We start from the raw sequence: 21,050 nt of genomic DNA, 5'->3' as shown, positions 1-21,050 counted from the left end.
ATCTGAAGCCAGCTTTGCACTGACAGTAGAGGGCCGGATGAGGAGTTTGTACTCATGAACTGGGAGATCGTGACCTGAGTCGAAATCTGATGCTTAACCTTGAGCCACCCAGGTGCCCCTAAAGTTATTTTTAAATATAATTCCATTTTTTTGCAATAATCAAGCATACACCTCCATTAAGTTGAAGATTAATATTTTTCACTTATAGGCAGAATAGTTGTTTTATGTGACATCGTTCAAAATGCAAAAAGAAGGGAAGATTGTTTATAAATCTTCAATAAAAACTCCCACTTAGCCTAAGATAGGGGCTAAAATCCCAAATACGTTTTACTTTATCATTTACTCCACATAAATTATCAAAATTTTTTGCTTGCTCATCTTTGAGTTTTGTGCGTTTTGTAAAATATAAAGTTTCCATGACTTGAGTTTAAAATCTTTGATTTGCAATGTGCCATTACTTAGAGGCCTAAACAGTTGGGGTTTTTTTTCCTATGCCTGGTTTCTGTAGGCAGACATTTCAGTAATTTCATGGATTTGGAAAGAAAAGTTCTTATTTATTTTTTGAAATCTTTTTTATTAATGTTTATTTTTTATTTTTGAGAGAGAGACAGAGACAGAGACATTGTGCACAAGTGGGGGAGGAGCAGAGAGAGAGGGAGAATCCTAAACAGGCTCCAGGCTCTGAGCTGTCAGCACAGAGCCCGATGCGGGGCTTGAATTGCCAAACTGTGAGATCATGACCTCAGCCGAAGTCTGACACTTAACAGACTGAGCCACCCGGGCTCAGTTTTTATTTTTTTACATTTTAGTTTTCATTAATCTCTACCCCCAACGTGGGCTCAAATTTACAACCCTGACTCAAGAGTCACATACTCTAGGGACTGAGCCAGCCAGCTCCCCCCCCACCTTTTTTTTTAAATTAGAGTTTTTGTTAATATATAGGGTACCCATGATGATTAAGGTGAACAATGTGATGATTTGATATATGTATATCTTATAAAAGGCATACAGAGTTGCAGGAAAATGGGAAGTGGGTCTAATTGTTCTTTATTGTGTGATGTTATAGTTCATAGCAGTTTGGTGGCATATATCAGAATGTCTCATTGGATCAGATGTAAATTATGGAATCAATTGAGCAATATTTAATTTCACTGTGATGTTCGGAATATGGCCCAATAGCTTAAATTCATTGGGCAAATTGTTTAAGATAGTGAATTGTAACTGAGGTTTTTGTCTTTGGTTTTTCTGAAAACCAGAAAACCAGTTTTCTCAGAAAAACTGAGGTTTTTCTCTTCTTCACATAAGGAACAAATAGTTGTATTTTTCTTTGTGGACAGTTGAAGTCAATATACTGATTTGAGCTCTTGGTTCAAAAGTTGTCTTTGATAGGGTAGGATTCCTTCGGTACTATACAAGTTCCTTTGGAATTACTCTGAAGTTTTTGTAGAGCCAGAAAGTGTTGATAGTGACAAAGATTAAATCGGAGGATGAGGAATAGTGTCTGGAGCTGTGCTCTCTACTGTGGCAGCCACTGGCTTCATGTAGCCGTAGAACGCTTGAAATGTGGCAAGTTCAAGGGCGCCTGAGTGACTCGGTTGGTTGAGCGTCTGACTCTTGGTTTCAGCTCCGGTCATCATCTCACGACCCCATGTCAGCTGATGGTGTGGAGCCTGTTTGGAATTCTCTCTCTCTCTCCCTCTCTCTGCACCTCCCCTGCTTGTTCGTTCACTCTCTCAAAACGCATAAATAAACATTAAAAAAACCCAAACCTGGCCAGTCCAAAATGAGATGCACTGTAAACAGTAGGAAATATGTGCCAGATTTTGAAGACTCCATACTTAAAAAAAAAAAAAGAATGTAAATAGCTTGTTAATAATTTTTACACTGATTTGCATGTTGATAAAACATTTTGGATCTATTGGGATATTGGGATATCCAATATTGGGATAGATAAAATATATTACAATTAATTTTGCTTTTTAAAAAATGCAGCTATTAGATAATTTAAAAATTACGTAGGGGGCTTGCACTTTTGGCTTGTGTTATATTTTTATTGGACAGCCCTGATCTGGAGGAACAGTGCTAGTGTAATTTTCTTCCCTTAGAAATAGTTTTACTTTTTTGCCTGGATGCCTTTTTTTCTTTAATATTTTTTTCCTTTAATCCTGAACTTGAATTAGTGTTGGCCATTCTGGACCAAACCTTATTATTATTTTTTTCTTTACTGTAGTGAAAATCATGTAGCATTAAATTTATTATCTCAACCACTTTCAAGTGTACAATTCAGTAGTGTTAAGATCTCTAGAACTTTTTCTTCTTACAAAACAGAAACTCTATACCCATTAAACACCATTTCCCCCTTCTCCCTCCCACTCGTGCTGTGTTTTAAATATAATGTTGGAGATCCGTGTATGATGTGTCTTCTTTTTCCCCCTTTACTGAGACATAATTGACATAAAACGTCGTATAAGTTTAAGGTGTACAAAGCGATGAGATGACACACGTCTGTCTCGTAAAATGATTACCACAAGATATACCTTCTTCAAGCCCACAAAGAATTTGAATACGAATTCTGATTAAGAAATTCTAGCTAACTCATAATGAAAAGCTTGCAGTTTATCCATTAGTCATGTGTGTTCCTGTTAGCAAACAGGCAAAGTATTTGAGTCCGGTCCTTCCCCCCTACCATTTCTGATTTTAGAGTGTAGTTCATGCTGAAAAGTGAAACTGTGCACAAATATGCCAAAAGGCATCGTTTTCAGAGACCGTTAGTGTGTTCGGCGTTACCGTCTGCTGATGCGGTAGCGGCACATGACTGTGCGCTGATCTGTCCCTTTAGACAGCTGGGCAGACAGACAGAAAGCTTTATCCAGGCCGCAGAGGCAGATTTGCTCTTTCTTGCCAGTCTAATTAGGGCAAGTTATTACAGGGGTCCGTTTGAAAGAAAGGAACGAGCAAAGTTTTGGTTGCTTTAAGCTTATTATTATTATTTTTTAACAGAGAAGCTATTTGTATGTTAAGTGCACCAAGGGAGATCATCTTTTTTTTTTTTTTTAGGTTTATTTATTTTTGAGAGAGAGAAAGCGCGCGCGCGTATGTATGCACACGGGTTGGGGGGAGGAGCAGAGAGGGAGAGAGTACTGTCAGCACAGAGTCCAGTGCGGGGCTCAGTCCCACAAACTGTGAGATCATGACCTGAGCCAAAACCGAGAGTCGGACACTCAATTCACTGAGCCACCCAGGCGCCCCCGGAGATCATCTTTTTAAAGGAATTTTACATCGACTCTTCTACTGAAACGCAGAAGTCCTTTTTTCACCTGTGATATATTGACCCTAATGTTAAATCTGTGTATATTTGTGCTCTTGATTTTTAATGTAAGGCAAAGGTACAGCTAGCTGTACCCTACTTTCTTGGTAATTTCTTCTCTTTTAATGTTATGGCAAAAAAAAAAAAAAAAAAAAAAAAAAAAAGAACACTGTCACCATCTTTAGCCCTTTACCCCCCAAGACATCAGTGCTCTTCTCTTGCTAGGATAATCACTACCATCGGTAAGTTGGTTATCTGGATTTCTTTGTCCCTACATCCCTCACCTGACTGTTCACAGGTACTGGAAACTCAGCGTGTCCCATACTGAACTCAACAGTACAGTTCAGACACCAAACCTTCCTCTCTCCATTCTTTATTCATGACTTGGGCAAGCCATCCCCTCCGCGTGAAACCTTTAACTTTTTATTTATCTTATGGTATTTATTTATTTAAGTCATTTCTTTCCCCAACGTGGGGTTCGAACTCCTGACCAGAGATCAAGACTCGCACACTCCACCGATCGAGCCAGCCAGGCGCCCCAAAATCTTTAACTTCGAAAATGTCAGCGAATGGATGATAACTATATAGTCTCTAACGTATAGAAAATATATTTTGCTAAAGGTTCAACAACAAATGACTTCCACTGTTTGAGAAGGCAGCTTCTACTTAGGGCAACTCGGCACCTCCCCCCTCTATAAATTATGCACTTGGAAAATAGGGCTTGCAAGTGCGAGACATAAATAATTGATAATTAAGCTTTCCCAAATGATGAATTGCACTGTCACCGCAGATACATACACTTTGTATTTTTCGGTTTTGGTGGGTAACTCTCGCGAGTTCCTCAGTGATGCTTTGATTTTGGCCGCTTTTTCTCTCAAATAATGTTTTCCTACTTGTTGTTCAATTAAAGAATCGCCTCACTTTGTGGTGAGTGATTTTTATCCACATTGCCTCGTGTAATAAGTGTTTGTAAAGCTGCATGGGAAGAACACCCGCGAATGAACGTGTGCTTCAGTTTTTCTGTTGGAATTTGCTTCTCTGTCTTCCTTCCTATGGCTTTTTCACAGCTGAAAGTGCTGAATCTCACTGTGTTTAGTGTGCTATAAACCTTCGACAAAAATTGAAACTGGTTTAGAAAATGTATCTATACTAAAATTGAAACTGGTTTAGAAAATGTATCTGTACTCTTGCTGTGTGACAGATAACGACGAAGCCTCTCACCATTTCATACGTTTTTTGAATTCATCCAGGAATTGGGGTATGTGAGGAGAGCAGTGAGAAGGCGTGTTGGGGGATAAATCCTTTCCTTCGGATGGCTTATCTTCATGGGATAATTAGATTATGGAAATTTGGGTTGGGGTGCCTGCCTGGCTCAATCGGTTAAGCGTCCAACTCTTGATTTTAGCTCAGGGTGTGATCTCACGGTTTGTGAGTTCAAGCCCCACATCGGGCTCCTCGCTGACAGTGCGCGGAGCCTGCTTAGGATTCTCCCGTCCCGCTCCTCCCTCCCACTTTCCCTCTCTCTCAAAATAAATAAACTTAAAAAAAAAAAAAGAAATTTATGTTAAGAGGCACTCATTTAAGTCTAGGTTGGAAAGTATTTCCAGGTGGAATTTGCAGTGTTACCTAAGCCTCCCTTGGTGACTTATCAGTGCCCTCACGTCCTGGTACAGTTCCTCAGTTTGTCTGGATGAGGCAGATGGGGATTCTGACCCCTGAGTACTGATTGCCTCTAGTTACTGTAGTGTTAAAAATATCCCTGCTTCCTCGTGAGTCAAGGTGGGGCCAAGACATGACTGATGTCTCTGAAACCCTGGCCATTCACACCGTTAGTGAATTTGGGACTGAGGGTGTGTGTTTTGTGTGTGTGTGTGTGTGTGTGTGTGTGTGTGCACATGTGTCTTTTCATAGTTCTAAACTATTGTCCTGTCGAACTCCATAATCTGTGTGGTAATTGGTAGGTAAAGTCAATGACAGCTATATATATATATTTTTTTCATTTTTTTAAAATGTTTTTATTTATTTTTGAGACAGAGAGAGACAGAGCATGAGAAGGGGAGGGGCAGAGAGAGGGGGAGACACAGAATCTGAAGTGGGCTCCAGGCTCTTGAGCTGTCAGCACGGAGCCCTGTGTGGGGCTCGAACTCATGGAGTGTGAGATCATGACCTGAGCTGAAGTCGGACGCTCAACCGACTGAGCCCCCCAGGAGCCCCAAGGACAGCTATGTTTTAAAAAAATGTTTATTTATTTATTTTGAGAGAGAGTAAGAGTGTGAGTGCAAGAGCAGGGGAGGGGCAGGGAGGGGGGGTGAGAGAGAATCCCAAGCAGGCTCTGTGCTGTCAGCTTAGAGCCTGACGCAGTCCCATGAACTGCAAGATCATGATCTCAACCGAAATCGAGAGTCGGACACTTACCCGCCTGAGCCACGCAGGTGCCCCCAAGGACAGTTGTATTATATAAATTCATTTTAATAATCATCTTGGGGCACTTGGGTGGCTCAGTCGGTTAAGCATGTGACTTTGGCTCAGGTCATGATCTCACAGTGAGTGAGTTCGAATCCCACGTGGGATGGGCACGAGCCCTGCTTTGGGTGAGCCCTGCTTCTCCCTCTCTCTCTCTCTCTTCCTCTCTGTCTCCGCCTTTATGTGTCCTCTCTCTCTCTCTCTCTCTCTCTCAATAAAAAACAACAACAACAACCATTTTGAAGCAAATGTGAAAAGGAAAGAGCCTTCATTGTAGAGGGTTATGGAATTACGTATGTAGCAGTGGGCAGGTACTGAGACGTGTGTGTTTAGGTATGAACTGGCGTAGGAAGATCCAGGCAGAGAAATGTATGTGTGTGTATACATGCTGGTGCCTATAGTTAAGATCCCTGAATATACAGGGGATAGAAAATAACCACTTCAAGTTTAAGGGAAAAAAACAGGGACAAAATACGTACACGTGTTCATTAATGTGCATTGTGGGGCCTTCTGGTCTTTTGGCTGATGGTATTACAGACAGGTCATAATAAGGATTCGATTAACAACGTTAAAAGGAAAATTCATCTATTTATGGTTGGTAGCTTGGGTTTTCGCTGCTATGGTTTGGCGTACTTTGTGCCATTGTCCCAAATCAAGAGGAAATCCCTAACAGTTATTAACTGTTGCACTGATTATTTGTTGGAAGGATTAACGTTTTTTCGAGTCAGTTTTTTTACCTGGTTTAGTTTGACTGGTTTCTGTTTGATGTCTCTGTGTCTCCCTGTCTAGGAAGCTATTTTGCCAGCCACTTCATTATGGGAGGAGAGAAGTTTGACTCCACGCACCCCGAAGGTTACCTATTTGGAGAGAACAGTGATCTGAACTTTCTGGGGAACAGACCAGTAGCGGTATGGTTATGACCTGTTTATTTCCACGTGGGGCTTCAGTGGCCAATACAAACAGTCTTATAAAAATAAGTTTGTAATCATTGGTTCAGAGGTGTCTGTAGCTCGGTGTGAGTTGAGAGGGTCCCTGGGAGCCAGGCCACAGCCCCTTGGCTGGCGTTGGGTCTCCAGTCACTAGAGGCTGACCCCTGGAAAGACTGCGGGAGTCTGCCTAAGGGGGAAGACATCTCACAGGTTCCCGATGTCTGGATGTCCGAAAGATTCCTGTCTCTGCTAAATGCCACCTCTTTTTCTCTTCTTCATAGCACTTAATACCATATAAGCTTGTATTTCTCTGTCTCACCCTCTGTTTTTTATCTGCCCTTCCTTGTAGGACGTAAATTTCACTGTGTCTCCCTCTCTCTGCCCCTAACCCACTCGCATCCTGTCTCTGTCTCTCTCAAAAATAAATAAACATTAAAAAAAAATTAAAATAAAAGGGGGGGGGGGTGGCACCTGGGTGGCTCAGTCCGACTTGGGCTCAGGTCATGATCTCACAGCTCGTGAGTTCAAGCCCCGCATCGGGCTCTGGGCTGACAGCTCGGAGCCTGGAGCTGCTTCGGACTCTGTCTCCCTCTTTCTCTCTGCCCCTAACCCACTTGCGTTCTGTCTCTGTCTCTCTCAAAAATAAATAAACATTAAAAAAAAAAAATTTAGAATGTATATTTCACAGGTCAGGACTATTTTTACTGTTGCGTCCTAGCACCTAGAACAAAGCCTGATACATACTGACAAGCCCTTAAAGAGCTGTTGAATGAATGACTGAAAAGGTTTCCCTTCATATCTGAATTGATACTAGGCTATGTCTCTGTTCATTCAGCTCATTCCATAAACGTATGTAGCATCCTCTCCGCACCCAGCCCGAGGCTTTGGGAGAATAGCCTGCCATATGGCTAGTGAGTGGCTAAGGAAGGTCCTAGAGACTTTTCAGACATTATTCCTGATCTTCGTAAGACCCACCTGACAGAAGATTTATTGTTATTAATTTTTAAGTAAGCTCTATACCTAATATGTGAGGCTTGAACTCATGATCTCAAGATCAAGAGTTGATGCTCTGCTGACTGATCCAGCCAGGGGCACCAGAAGATTTATTATTAATCCTATTAAAAAAATTTTTTTAATGTTTATTTATTTTTGAGAGAGACCAAGAGAGACAGTGTGAGTTGGGGAGGGCAGAGAGAGAGGGAGACACAGACTCTGAAGCAGGCTCCAGGCTCCGAGCTGTCAGCACAGAGCCCGAAGCGGGGGCTCAAACTCCTGGACCGTGGGATCGTGACCTGAGAAGTCGGACGCTTTACCGACTGAGCCACCCAGGTGCCCCAATTATTAATCCCGTTTCATAAGCAAGAGAACTGAGGTTCCAAGAAATGACCAATGATAAGTGCATGCTCTGTTGCAGGCACTGTTCTAAGTGTTTATTTACATAAAGTTTTCCCAAACTCTAATAACTAGGTCTGCCTGGCCACAGGTCGATGACCTTTCCACTGCTTCTCATTGCTTCAAAAAGCCCTGCCTTCCTCCAGAAACTCCTGGGTCAGTGGGGCCGATGAAACACAGGAACAGGAGATGCGTAAATAGCTGGAGAGGTCCGAAGTGATTGGATGCTGTGGGGCTTGCAAGCAGGAGAGGAGAACGGCAGGCCTGACCCCCTCATGCTCGTGTTGAGAAGAGGCGGAGGGTGTTGAGCGAGCCTTTGGAGAGGCCTAGGCTTTTACCAGACGGGTGGGGAAGGGGCTTTCCAGGAGCGGGTGCAGAGCACAGGCCCGAATGTTTTCCCGTTGTTGTCAAATCAGCAAACCTTTACCCAGCGACTGCTGTGTGCCAGGTACTGTGATGGGCGCTGGGGACACCAAGCTGAAATGAGCATGGTCTGTTCCTCCCGGGAACAAATAAGGAGGCCAGGCTGGCAGGAGTAGACATTTCCTGATGGTGAGACACGATTGGAAAGGTAGGTGGGGGCTGCATTACCCCGAAGGCTTTTGACTCTTACCTGTAGGCTGTGGGGAATATTGAAGACTTTTAGGTAGATAAGTGACCTGGAGAATTTTTTTTTTTTTTTCCTTTAGGGAGATTCATCCAGTGACTGTCTCCCATCTTGAGCTTTAATTAAAAAACATATTTTGATGATGGGTTTTCACTGGTTTCTCCCTTTCTATCTGGAGTGACCCCCTCCCCTAATTCGCAGACCAGGAGTGCTTTCAAAATACCACATCCTTCTTGCTTCGTATTCGGTCATGCCAGCTCATGCTCACCAAATGTCCGCTCTCTGATTTTGTTACTGGTGCCTTAGCAATTAGAGTAGAAGAATCTTTGGTGTTTTGTTTTATTTTGTTTTGTTTTGACAGAGACAGGTAAGAATTGTACCTCCCTCCCTGGGAGTCAATTCGTGCTTGAAAAATGGCCCTTTCTTTTTACGTCAATTACTTCCTTTCTTTTCGTCTTTCTTCTTGTGTGAGAATAGTTTATTATTTTTTTTTTAATTTTGACCTTTTCAGACCATAAAGATTTTTTTTTAATGTTTTTATTTATTTTTGAGATAGAATGCGAGTGGAGGAGGGGCAGAGAGAGAGGGAGACACAGAATCTGAAGCAGGCTCCAGGCTCTGAGCTGTTGACACAGAGCCCGACGTGGGGCTCAAACTCACAAACCATGAGATCATGACCTGAGCTGAAGTCGGACGCTTAACCGACTGAGCCACCCAGGTGCCCCATAAAGATTATTTTAAAACAAATAAATACTTCTTTTGGTTCCTACTGAGGTTTTTTCTGGCTGGCAGACTCCTGGTTCAGCTGCCCTGTTTATGCTTCTCTGTGAGCCTGTGAAGAACTGAGGTCTTCCTGAAGCCCTAAAGAGCAGCCCTGACCTGAAGTTTGAGGCTTTTTCTAAAGGAGTATTGACATTTTGGTTGTTGTTTCTATGTAGTCATCATTAAATATGCTTAATGTTGTAAGAGCAGATGTTTTCAGGAGATATCATCATTTCAGGTTAATAAAGCAAATTGGAGTAACTTCAGATATATATAGAAATAATGTATACAGGGGGCGCCTGTGGGCCTCAATGGTTTAAGCATCGGACTTCGGCTCAGGTCATGATCTCACGGTTCATGAATTTGAGCCCTGCTTCGGGCTCTGTGCTGAAAGCTTAGAGCCTGGAGCCTGCTTTGGATTCTGTGTCTCCCTCCCTCTCTGCCCCTCCCTGGCTCACTCTCTCTCTGTCTCAAAAATAATAAAAATAAAACATTAATAAAAAAATTAAAAAAAAAAAGAAGGTATACAGAACAAACGTGGCACATTTCCTTTTCTTTCCCCACACGTTATTTCATAATGATCATGGCTAACATTCATTGAACACTTACTGTTTGTCAGGCCTGGTTGCTCTAAGCTCTTCATATATGTTAGGTCATTTTGTCCTCACACCCTGGTGAGGAAGGTCCTTATTTGACAGATGAGGAACATGGACGCAAAGAATTTAAACAAGGATCACTAAGCCTGTACGTGGTTGAATTGGGATTTGAACCTAGCCGTCCAGCCCCAGAGCCTGAAGCACTCCGGTTTCTGATATTCAGAGCACGTGTGCTCAGGAACTCTGTGCATATCCTGTCTGTGAGTCTGTCCTAGTAGATCATCAAGTGTAATTTGTGAGATGCAGACAGAGATCTAAAAGTAGACCCAGTGGCAGGGACATGTTCTCTCTGAGTGTCCCTTGAGAGAGCTGCTGTTTGGTGTATATTCCATCTGCTGGTCTGACCTCTGTGTTTTGTCGTTACTGCACATCATACCTGTTTGGGGGACGGCCCAGAGATTGAACATGGACTTGTAGCTTGAGTTCTGAGGACTTGACTTCTACTCTCTAGCAACATGTCCCCCAGGGTCAGTACGTGGGCATCCGGTTGCGGAGGAAAGGGAACAACCTTTTATTTAAAAAAAATTTTTTTTTTAACATTTACTTATTTTTGAGATAGAGAGAGACAGAGCATGAGCAGAGGAGGGTCAGAGAGAGAGGGAGACACAGAATCCGAAACAGGTTCCAGGCTCTGAGCTGTCAGCCCAGAGCCTGATGCGGGGCTCGAACTCATGGACTGCGAGGTCATGACCTGAGCCGAAGTCGGACGCCCAACCGACTGAGCCACCCAGGCACCCCGGGAACAACCTTTTAAAGCCACCGAGCAGCTCCTCCTTCGAGGGAGAATGAAGATAAGGAGTGGAAGATGTTGAAATAAATTGTTACATAAAATATAAGTGCCATAGACTTCCTGGCTTGTGGGACTTGTGGTATTTCCTGTCATTCCTGAATGGTCAAACTAAAAAGAATACTGCTTGCAAACGCACCACTCAGCCTGTAGTTTTTACTGGAGCCCTACCGATCTCCCACTTGGGATAATCCGTCAACGTCAAATTTAGTATCAAGTCCCAGGGGTCAGATTTAATGAACTAGAGCGTGCATAGACATGGATGGTTGAAGAGAGGCTGGAGTCAAGATTTCAGGTTTTGTTTACATCTTAACCAGTAGACGCTTTGCAACCTTGGCAAATCTATCACTGAGGCTCTCAGATTACCCACTGGTAAAGGGGGATAGTTCTGACTTTATGGGAATGTGATGCTTGAAGAATGTCTGGGGATTGCTGGGTAAAAAGAAGCCAGGGTAAAAACAATGTTGGCTGTACTGCTACCCTTTCAGGTTGGTTATTTCTGCAGCTACTGATAGTTTTGCGTGGAGAGAATAGTCACTGGTTTTTAAGTAATTGTCTTAAGCGGTCAACAGGGCTTCTGATGGTCTTTCTGTTCTGGTCCCCATATATAGAGGAGCTGAGATCCCTGTGTTTGTACATCACCATTGTAAAATGTTAAATAAAGACCATCCTTCGCCTTCCTACGGGGTGGAAGAGCTGGTGCTGATTTTTTGCTCCTTTACTGAGCGAGGGCTTCTTTTGTTGAGGCAGATTACTGCTAAAACTCTAAGTTATTTAGAGGCGTGGTGACCTCAGGATTGTCCAAGAATCAAGTGATACCTCGACCCTACCTGAGTTCAGATCTATCATCTCGCCTTAGAGGAAAGCAGCTGAGTTCCAGTCCGGCCTCTGATGCGCCATCTCGCGTGTTGTGTCACCAGACCCCCTTGACACGGGTTCTGTGTCCTGCTCCCTGCAGCCAGGGCTGCACAGCTGGCCGTAAGAATCAAGGTAGGCACAGGTGGGTCTTTATTCCCCCTCAACAGAGATACACCTAAAAGCTGTACTTCCGTCAAGTCTCTGTAAATTCAGCCCTTTTATCCACAGGTGTGCAGGGAGAGCAAGCTATTTAACACAACTTGGCAATGTATCCATTTACAAAGTAGAGTTTGGGCCATACAGAGCGTTGTGTCCGTCACGGTCATTCATTTGTTCAGTAAATATCTGTGGGTCATATACTGCGCTAGCAGCTGGGAGTGCAAAGATGAAGAAGGCTTGCCCCTGCCCCGAGGAGCTCGCGGTATGATGGGGTAGACAGGTTGCTCCCGACTGTGATGTGTTCCGGTAAGTCCTGTGTGACTGTGTGAGAGACAGGGCCAGAGTGCTCTGGGAGCAGAGGGGAGTGAGGATGATTTCCACCCAGGGCGCTGGCTCTGAGAGACGACTCCTTGAACCGGGTGGGATGAGCAGGATTTCCCTAGTGGGTGTCAGGAAGGTCACTAAGGCAGAATTAACAAGCAACGTGAGGAAGCGACTAAGATTGGGTTTCCAGAAGGGTGAGCAGGCTGTAAGGATTGGGTCATGAGGTATGTTGGTGGGAGGTGAGGCTGGAAAGACAGACTGGGCCCATGTTGGAAGGGCGATGAGGGTCGTATTGAGAAGTTTATGCCTTTCTTTCTAAGGCAGTAAAGAAGGTCATAGTCATGAGTTGCTTTGCCACTGAGTAGCTTCTTGGTGTTGGTTAACATATTAGCCATCAGTGAGCCTCAGTTTCCCCATCTATAAAAATACCTATCTTGCAGATATATTTTTAAGTTTTCCAAAAATGACAGCTATTATGATTTGATTTGCCTTTCAGAAAGTTAATTCTTTTTCGTTGTTGAGAGACAGAGAGAAAGCATGCGTGTGTATGAGCTGGGGAGGGGCAGGAGGAGAGGGAGAGAGAGAGTCTTAAGCAGGCTCCCGACTTGGGGCTCAATCTTATAACTGACATCATGACTGGAGCCGAAATCAAGAGTCGGATGCTTAACTGACTGAGCCACCCAAGTACCCCCAGAAAGTTAATTTTTTTGTTAATGTTTATTTATTTGGGGGGAGGGGCAGAGAGAACACAGAATCCAAAGCAGGCTCCAGGCTCTTAGCTGTGAGCACAGAGCCTGATGCGGAGCTCGAACTCATGGACCTTGAGATCAAGACCTGAGCTGAAGTCAGACACTTAACCGACTGAGCCACCCAGGCACCCTACTGTTACTGAATTTCTTTACATTTTAAAAAATGTTTATTTATTTTTGAAGGAAAGAAAGAGTGTGAGCAGGGGAGGGGCAGAGAGAGGGGAGACACAGAATCCGAAGCAGGCTCCAAGGCTCCGAGCTGTCAGCACAGAGCCTGACGCGGGGCTCAAACCCATGAACCCTGAGATCATGACCTGAGTCGAAGTTGGACGCTTACCTGACTGAGCACCCAGGTGCCCCCAGAAAATTAATTCTTTAAATCATCTCACGGTGTAGAGAGTGAATTGGAAAGACAAGAGATAAGGAACCAGTTAGGTCGTGGTTTGTTTTAGATAGGAAGGAAGATACACGGTGCCTGAACTAGAACAGTGGCGTTAACGGTAAAGATGGTTCAGACTCCAGGACAGTGGGCAGTCTGAACCGAAGGCAGGGCGTAGTTAAGGACACGAGGAACAGCCTCTGTGGGACAGCTAGCACTTCAACTGGATACCATGTGTGGGTTTTATCTGCAGTTTTACTCCTTTTTAATTTTTTTAAAATCTTTATTTATTTTTGAGACAGAGTATGGGTGGGGGAGGGGCAGAGACAGAGGGAGACAGAATCTGAAACAAGATCCAGGCTCTGAGCTGTCAGCACAGAGCCCAACATGGGGCTCAAACCCATGAACCGTGAGATCATGACCTGAGCCAAAGTTGGAGGCTCAACTGACTGAGCCACCCAGGAGCCCCTGCAGTTTTACTCTTTTTAAAAAATATTTCCAGGCGCCTGGGTGGCTCAGTCGGTTGAGCGTCCGACTTCAGCTCAGGTCACGATCTCGAGGTCCGTGAGTTCGAGCCCCGCGTCGGGCTCTGGGCTAATGGCTCAGGGCCTGGAGCCTGCTTCCAATTCTGTGTCTCCCTCTCTCTCTGCCCCTCCCCCGTTCATGCTCTGTCTCTCTCTGTCTCAAAAATAAATAAACATTAAAAAAATTTCTTTATTTATTTTGTTGGGGCGGTGGGGGGGAGCCCACGTAAGTGGGAGAAGGGCAGAGAGAGAGTCCCAAGCAGGTTCATGCTCAGTGCAGAGCCCCACTTGGGGCTTGATCTTAAAACTGCAAGATCGTGACCTGAGCCTGAATCAAGAGTCAGACTGACTGAGCCACCCAGGCGCCCCCTATCTGCAGTTTCGTTTGTGCCCTGGCCCCAGTGTAATCAGACAGGTGGGTCACAATACAGGTACCCTGGCATGCGTTGCCTTAGAGCCTGGATTGGTCTACCCAGGCTACTAAAACAAAATACCATAAATTAGGGGGCTAAACAACAGGTATCCATCACTCAAGGTTCTGGAGGCAAGAAGGCCGAGATCAAGGTGCTGGCAGATTTCATTCTGGTGAGGGTTTCTTGCAAGTGACTGTCTTCTTGCTCTGTCCCCACCTGGCAGAAAGAAAGTGCTCTCTCTCTTCCCTCCTTATAAGGGCACTAATCCCATCTTGAGAGGCCCACCGTTATGACCTCACCTAACCCTAATCACCTCCCAAAAGCCTCCCCTCCAAATATAGTCACATTGAGGGTTAGGGCTTTAACATAAGAATTTTGATATGAGAGTCCATGACAGGAACGTGCCTCTTTTCTGTGTGTATGTGGGTGTGTGTTGTAGATTGAGTTACTTGCCTTTTGCATGCTCTTGTCTTTCCTTCCTCCTTCCCTTACAAATTGTACTACAGCTGTCTTTGGCATTTGGTTTGGCCATATTTATTACATTTCCAGTTCTGCATACCCTTTAGCCAACCTGTTTCATTTCTCTGAATCTCTGAGTAAAGGAGCAACTTACTCCTCTTCTCTCAATATTCTGCCACGATGCTAACTCGTTTTTGACACCAGACACGTGGGCTGCGCACACATCAGGCAGGAGTTGTTAAAGAAATTATAGTGTGTCTACACTAAGAACTGGTATTCAACCAAAAATAAAGTAGATTTGTACCCCACTGAGATAAAAATACGTCTGTGACCACATGGTGTGCTGAAAAAAGCAAGTTGTTATGTATCCTATAGAATCCAGTTTCATTTCTGATAAAAATTACAGTGCATAACAATATATGTGTATTTGTGTGCTTTTTTGTGTATTTATATTTGTAGGTGCATAAAATACATAAGAGAATAATGCATTTTACCCGTTAACAGTGGTAACAATCGGGCTACATCAGTGAGGGGAGGTACATACTCCTGACTTTGTATTTTTCTGTGTGAATATATATTTGAATTTGAAATTTTTTTAAAAATAGAAGCATTTAAATTTTTTTGTAAAAATAGCAAAAGGGCTCCCTCTCTCTCTGCTTCTCCCCTGCTCACTCTCTCTCTCTCAAAAATAAATAAACATTAAAAAAAAAAAACGGGGGATGGCGCCTGGGTGGCTTAGTCGGTTAAGCATCCGACTTAGGCTCAGGTCGTGATCCCACGGTTCGTGGGGTTTGAGCCCCGCGTCGGGCTCTGTGCTGACAGCTCAGAGCCTAGAGCCTGCTTCGGAGTCTGTTGTCTCCCTCTCTGCTTCTCCCTTGCTCACTCTCTGTCTCTCAAAAATAAATAAACATTAAAAAAAAAATGGGAAAAGGGCCCACCGCTGAGCAGGAAAGGAGACAGTTCTAGGAAAATACATAGAGTGGGAAAATTAAGGAAATTAATAAAATAATGGTTTAATTGTTTAGTGAACTACAGAAAGGGTGTGGCTTGCCGAGTGGGGTTGGGGGCTTGTGGAGAACAGTAACAAGATCAGAATAAGCATGAAGAGGAATATGGAATCAGGTGGCTTCATCCTCTTGGTGCCAGTGTGCAATGATTCACTGTTAGAACCATTTGATTCATGATGGATACAGCCTAGTTTTTAATAATCTGAGAGTAAAAGAAAATCCAGACTATGAAACGCCTGAACTGGAGAATGAAAAATCCCGTTTTTTAAATATGGTTTAGGGCTTTAGAGACAGTATTACTTAAATATTTTATTTATTTATTTATTTATTTGTTTGTTTATTTTTAATGTTTATTTCTGCAACAGAGAGAGACAAAGCATGAGTGGGGGTGGGACAGAGAGAGGGAGACAGACACAGAATCCGAAGCAGGCTCCAGGCTCTGAGCTGTCAGCACAGAGCCTGACGTGGGGCTCGAACCCCTGAACCGTGAGATCGTGACCTGAGCCCAAGTCGGATGCTTAACTGACTGAGCCATCCAGGCACCCCTTACTTAAGTATTAAAAAAATAGCTTCCTTATTAATATTCCTGCTTCCTTATTAATTCCCTGTTCCTAGTTTCCTCCCAGAGGTGACCATACTGCTCAGTTCAATAAGTGAGCTTTAATAGTTTTTTAAAAAATTGTGACAAAATACACATAACATAAAGCATAGCATGTTAATTATTTGAAGCCTACAGTTCAGCGGTAAACTTGTTGTGCAACCGATCTCCAGAACACTTTCCATCTTGTAAAACTGAAACTTTGTACCCACTGAACGCTAACACCCCATTCTCCCCAACCCCCAGCCCCTGGCGTCCACGCTTCACTTTCTGTCTCTGAATCTGACTAGCTACCTCATATAAGTAGAATCTTACAGTATTTGTCCTTTTGTGTCTGGCTTTAGCATGATGTCTGCAAGGTTCACCCATGTTGTAGCAGGTGTCAGAATTTCCTTGTTTTTAAAAATTTTTTAACGTTTATTTTTTGAGAGAGAGAGAAGGAGAGAGAGAGAGAGAGATTGTGAGCAGGGGAGGGGCAGAGAGGGAGGGAGACACAGAATCTGAAGCAGGCTCCAGGCTCTGAGCTGCCGGGACAGGGCCCGAAGCAGGGCTCGAACTCACAAGCAGTGAGAATGTGACCCAAGCTGAAGTCGGATGCTTAACCGACTGAGTCACCCAGATGGACAAAGCTTATTTCTTTTTGAGAGAGATCTTGTGAGCGGGGTAGAGGCAGAAAGAGAAGGGGGGGAGAGAGAGAGAATCCCAAGCAAGCTCCATGCTGACAGCAACGAGCCTGATGCGGGGCTCATACTCATGAACTGCGAGACCACGACCTGAGCTGAAGTCAGACACAACCCACTGAGCCACCCAGGTACCCCTTACTTTCTTTTTTTTTTTTTTTTTTTTTAAAAAAAACAACTCCAGGGGCGCCTGGGTGGCGCAGTCGGTTAAGCGTCCGACTTCAGCCAGGTCACGATCTCGCGGTCTGTGAGTTCGAGCCCCGCGTTGGGCTCTGGGCTGATGGCTCAGAGCCTGGAGCCTGTTTCCGATTCTGTGTCTCCCTTTCTCTCTGCCCCTCCCCCGTTCATGCTCTGTCTCTCTCTGTCCCAAAAATAAACGTTGAAAAAAAAAATTTTTTAAAAAAACAACTCCTTTTAATTTACTTCCTATGAGTTTTCTTCTCGCTTTTTTATTGTGACTTGTGAAATATTCATAACTATATAAACCATATGCCTACAGTTTAAAGAAACCGTAAACAGACGCCCTTGTACCCACCACCCGGATCAAAAAGTGGAATGTTGCCAGCACCACCTCCCCGTGCCTAACCCCGATTGCATCTGTATTACTTTGTTAAATAACAGCTTTGTGCAGATAAATTATAAGTATCTTGGGGAAGATAGTTTGCAACTACTGCCTGGATTTTTTTTTTTTTTTAATGCAAAAAAACATCAACTACATTTGCTCCTTCCTTTAGCTACATTTTCTGCATTGGCCAAGGTTAGTGAAACAGGATGTTCCATGTTAGACGTACTGCCTTGCTTTGAGATGGAAGACAGGGATCGTGGTTTTATCTGTCTGGTGTGCGGACTTCAGGGTATAGTAATATGAAGAGAAGCTATAGAAGGCAGTTGTAGCGTAACCTGAGATTATGAGAGAAAGGAGAGAAATTCTCTGGAGAAGAAACTTGGCTGGAGATGAATGAGGAACAGTAGTTTTTAGTAGCTGTTGACTGCTAGTGGGTTACCTTCTCTATATTCAAGGGGCTCCTGGGTGGCTCAGTCAGTTAAGCATCCTACTCTTGATTTTGGCTCAGATGAATGATCTCATGGTTGGTGAGTTCGAGCCCCAAGAGAACTGTTAGGAGTTCTCTCTCTCTGCCCCTTCCCTGCCGTCTCTCACGTGCTTTCTCTCTCTCTCTCTCTTTCTCAAAATAAATAAATAAAGCTTAAAAAAAAAGTATTTCAAAATCAGGTTGGATTATAAATGGAAGAGAATTATAAAAGGGAGAAGTAGAGAAGGAAGAGGAAGAAATAGTTTCTTTTCTGTTCTTGCCTTAATTTGGTGTCTGTACTGGTTGAGAATACAGTTTTCTTTACTAATCATTACAGCATGCCGTTGATCGTTTTCTCCCCTCCCCGTGACACAAATCGTTGATTGACTGACTCAATCATTCCTTCCTTCGTTTAACATTTTATTGAACACTTGTGACATTCCAGACTAATGTTGAACACGAGAGACACAAAGGCAGAGCAAATGCAGTCCCTGCCCTAAGGAACTTATCCACGAGCCAGGAAACCTGAACGTGTCGGAGGAGGGGCTGATGAGCAAAGGCAGAAAGGCATCTAAAGAAGGGAAGGTGGTTTGTGTGTTCCAGATGATTCCATCTAACTGAAGTGTAGCATCCAGAGGGCTGTGGAGCCAGGCCTAGACGGAGGGACCTTGTATGCTTTTCTGCAGGCTTCGGACTTTTCTCCGGTAGCCATGGGGAACCTCTAATGGGTTTTATGGGTTTAAAAAAAATTTTTTTTTTTTTTTTTTTTTTTTTTGGTGAGAGAGTATGAGTGGGAGAAAGGGGCAGAAGGAGAGAGAGAGAAACCTTAAGCAGCCTCCACATTCAGCATGAGCCCAATTTGGGGCTCAATCCCACAACCCCTGGGATCATGACCTGAACCGAAATCAAGAGTGGGGATGCTCAACCAACTGACCACCCAGGTGTCCCAACTAATGGGTTTTAAACTGGGTGTCATATAATACACATTTTGAAAGATCACTCAGATGACAGTGTAGAAGATGATTTAGGGGGTTGTGGGGACAGGTAAAGGAGAGCCGGTTGTCCAAATGAGATTTGATGGAGGTCTCGTCTCGGGTCGCAGGGCCAAGGAAGAGGAAGGCCCTGATACGTGAGGCAGGATTCACGTTGGCAACCAGTGTGAGTGGCAGCGTCTAGGCTTTGGTAACTGGACTCTTCTAGGCTCCCCCACAGGACATGGCCAGCTGGTGGGTTTTCCTGTGTGGCAGGCCCATCCTAGTGTACCTGCTCCTGCAAGCCTTTGATCTTTTCTTCCGGTGACTGCTGCACCAGTTCTGATATCATTTAGTATGGTCCGTTGCTTTTCTAAGCTCCCAAGAGGCCACCTTCCCCAGCACGTTAGACCCAGGGAGCTTGCCAAGGTGCTAATTCTGCGTCACGAGAGAATGTCCCCGTAACCAGTGGGCTGTCCCTCATCCAGCTTTATATTCCACACCCCTTGCCCCAGTGCCCTCGGACCACTCCCACGTATGCTTCTAGTCCTATCTGTGTCCGTGTTAGCCTGGGCCTGCACATCTTTGGCATAAAAATCCGCGTGCCACCCCCCCTCCCCCCCGCCCCACCCTTAGCAGGCCTAGCAGGCCCCAAGTGAATAATGCTGAGATTTGACCCTAATTATGGTCTATGGCCATGAGGGAAGACGGAAGATGGGCAGGTCCTTTGCAGGGCAAGCATTGTCTTGTAAGGAGCTTGTCTTGTGTGAGAGCGCCGTGTCGCCTGTCTTCCAAGGAGAGGGAGTCGAGGGACTCTGGGGTTCATGGTTCTCCAGTGAGTGTACATAGATATCCCCTTCTCAAGCCTTAGAGGCCACTCTTTCCCCATCAGATCCCTGACTTTGCCTTCATAGACTTACCTGGGCTAAGAGCACAGCCTTCTTTTTGTCCTCCACTCCTTAAAGTTAGGTCCCTGTGGCTGCAGGAAATGGCGGTCTTTAAAATTTGCCAAAGGAGGCTGACTGCCTGTCCTACTTGGCTTTAAATTGTTGAGTGCTGTGTCCGAGACTTTTTCCCGTTTTGGTGAATGGATGGATCTTAATAATAGCCACCCACTTCTACAGTTTTATGGAAACAATTTCACTTGCATTTCCCGTAAGCCAGCCAGTGGTACACTTACCATAACACGCCAGGGACCGTGTCTGGGGATGGGTCCTCCTTGCCATCTGGCTGGTAGGTAACCTACCCCCAACTTGCACCCGCAGAGTCCGCTTCCTTAGGCAGCTGCTGATACCAGGTTCTCTGGAAACAAACGTGAGACGGAGACCTTTGTGAAATCTGTTTATTGAAGGAAGGCTGTCCTGAGAACGGGGACAGCAGAAGCCAGATGGGGCAGGGGAGCAAAACTGAACAACGGTGGGGTCTTGGTAGACACTCGCTTCGGCCTGGTTCCTTGGGAAGCTTTGGACAACTTGGGTCACAGCGTCGCCCTACCTTGAGGCAAGGGGCCTGGCCTTTCGTATGCCCTGCCCAGGTCTCCCTGGTTGCTGACTGCCCTGTGGTGGTCTGATGAAGGGGAAGTCCAGGGCACTTTCTTGGACCAGGAGGCTCTGGTTCCTGATTCCTGGTGAAGGAGCCGCAGTGGGCTGTCAGTGGCCAACATTCTCAGCAGCTGGAGAGTGGGAATGACGGGAGGGAGTGGAGGCGGGTGTTAGAGCGTCACTGCACACCCCATTCCCACTTCAGCCCTTGGTTGTTTTTTTTTTTCTCACTTCTTAATCGAATAGCACATCTTGGAGATCATTCTGGATCTATTTACATGAGGCTGGTTTGTCCTTTTAAAATTATGCTTCTGGGGGCGTCCGGGTGGCTCAGTCGGTTGAGCGTCCGACTTCCGCTCAGGTCACGATCTCGCGGTCCGTGAGTTCGAGCCCCGCGTCGGGCTCTGTGCTGACAGCTCAGGGCCTGGAGCCTGTTTCAGTTTCTGTGTCTCCC

At 44.8% G+C, this 21,050-nt stretch overlaps 1 protein-coding gene across 6 annotated transcripts in view; it reads left to right on the top strand.

Annotated features, from left to right (window-relative positions):
* RNF157 (ring finger protein 157) overlaps window positions 1–21,050 on the top strand; it is an 84,541-nt gene that overhangs the window by 17,356 nt on the left and 46,135 nt on the right. For all 6 annotated transcript variants that reach the window (XM_047832581.1, XM_047832585.1, XM_047832583.1 and 3 more), the window contains exon 2: window positions 6,560–6,678. In XM_047832581.1, the coding sequence (XP_047688537.1) occupies window positions 6,560–6,678 (119 nt within the window). The remainder of the gene's footprint in view (window positions 1–6,559; window positions 6,679–21,050) is intronic.

Source organism: Prionailurus viverrinus, chromosome E1 (assembly GCF_022837055.1).
Source record: "Prionailurus viverrinus isolate Anna chromosome E1, UM_Priviv_1.0, whole genome shotgun sequence".
Lineage (NCBI taxonomy): Eukaryota > Metazoa > Chordata > Mammalia > Carnivora > Felidae > Prionailurus > Prionailurus viverrinus.
Note: the sequence above shows the minus strand (reverse complement) of the source record. Positions and strands in the feature narration are given on the sequence as shown.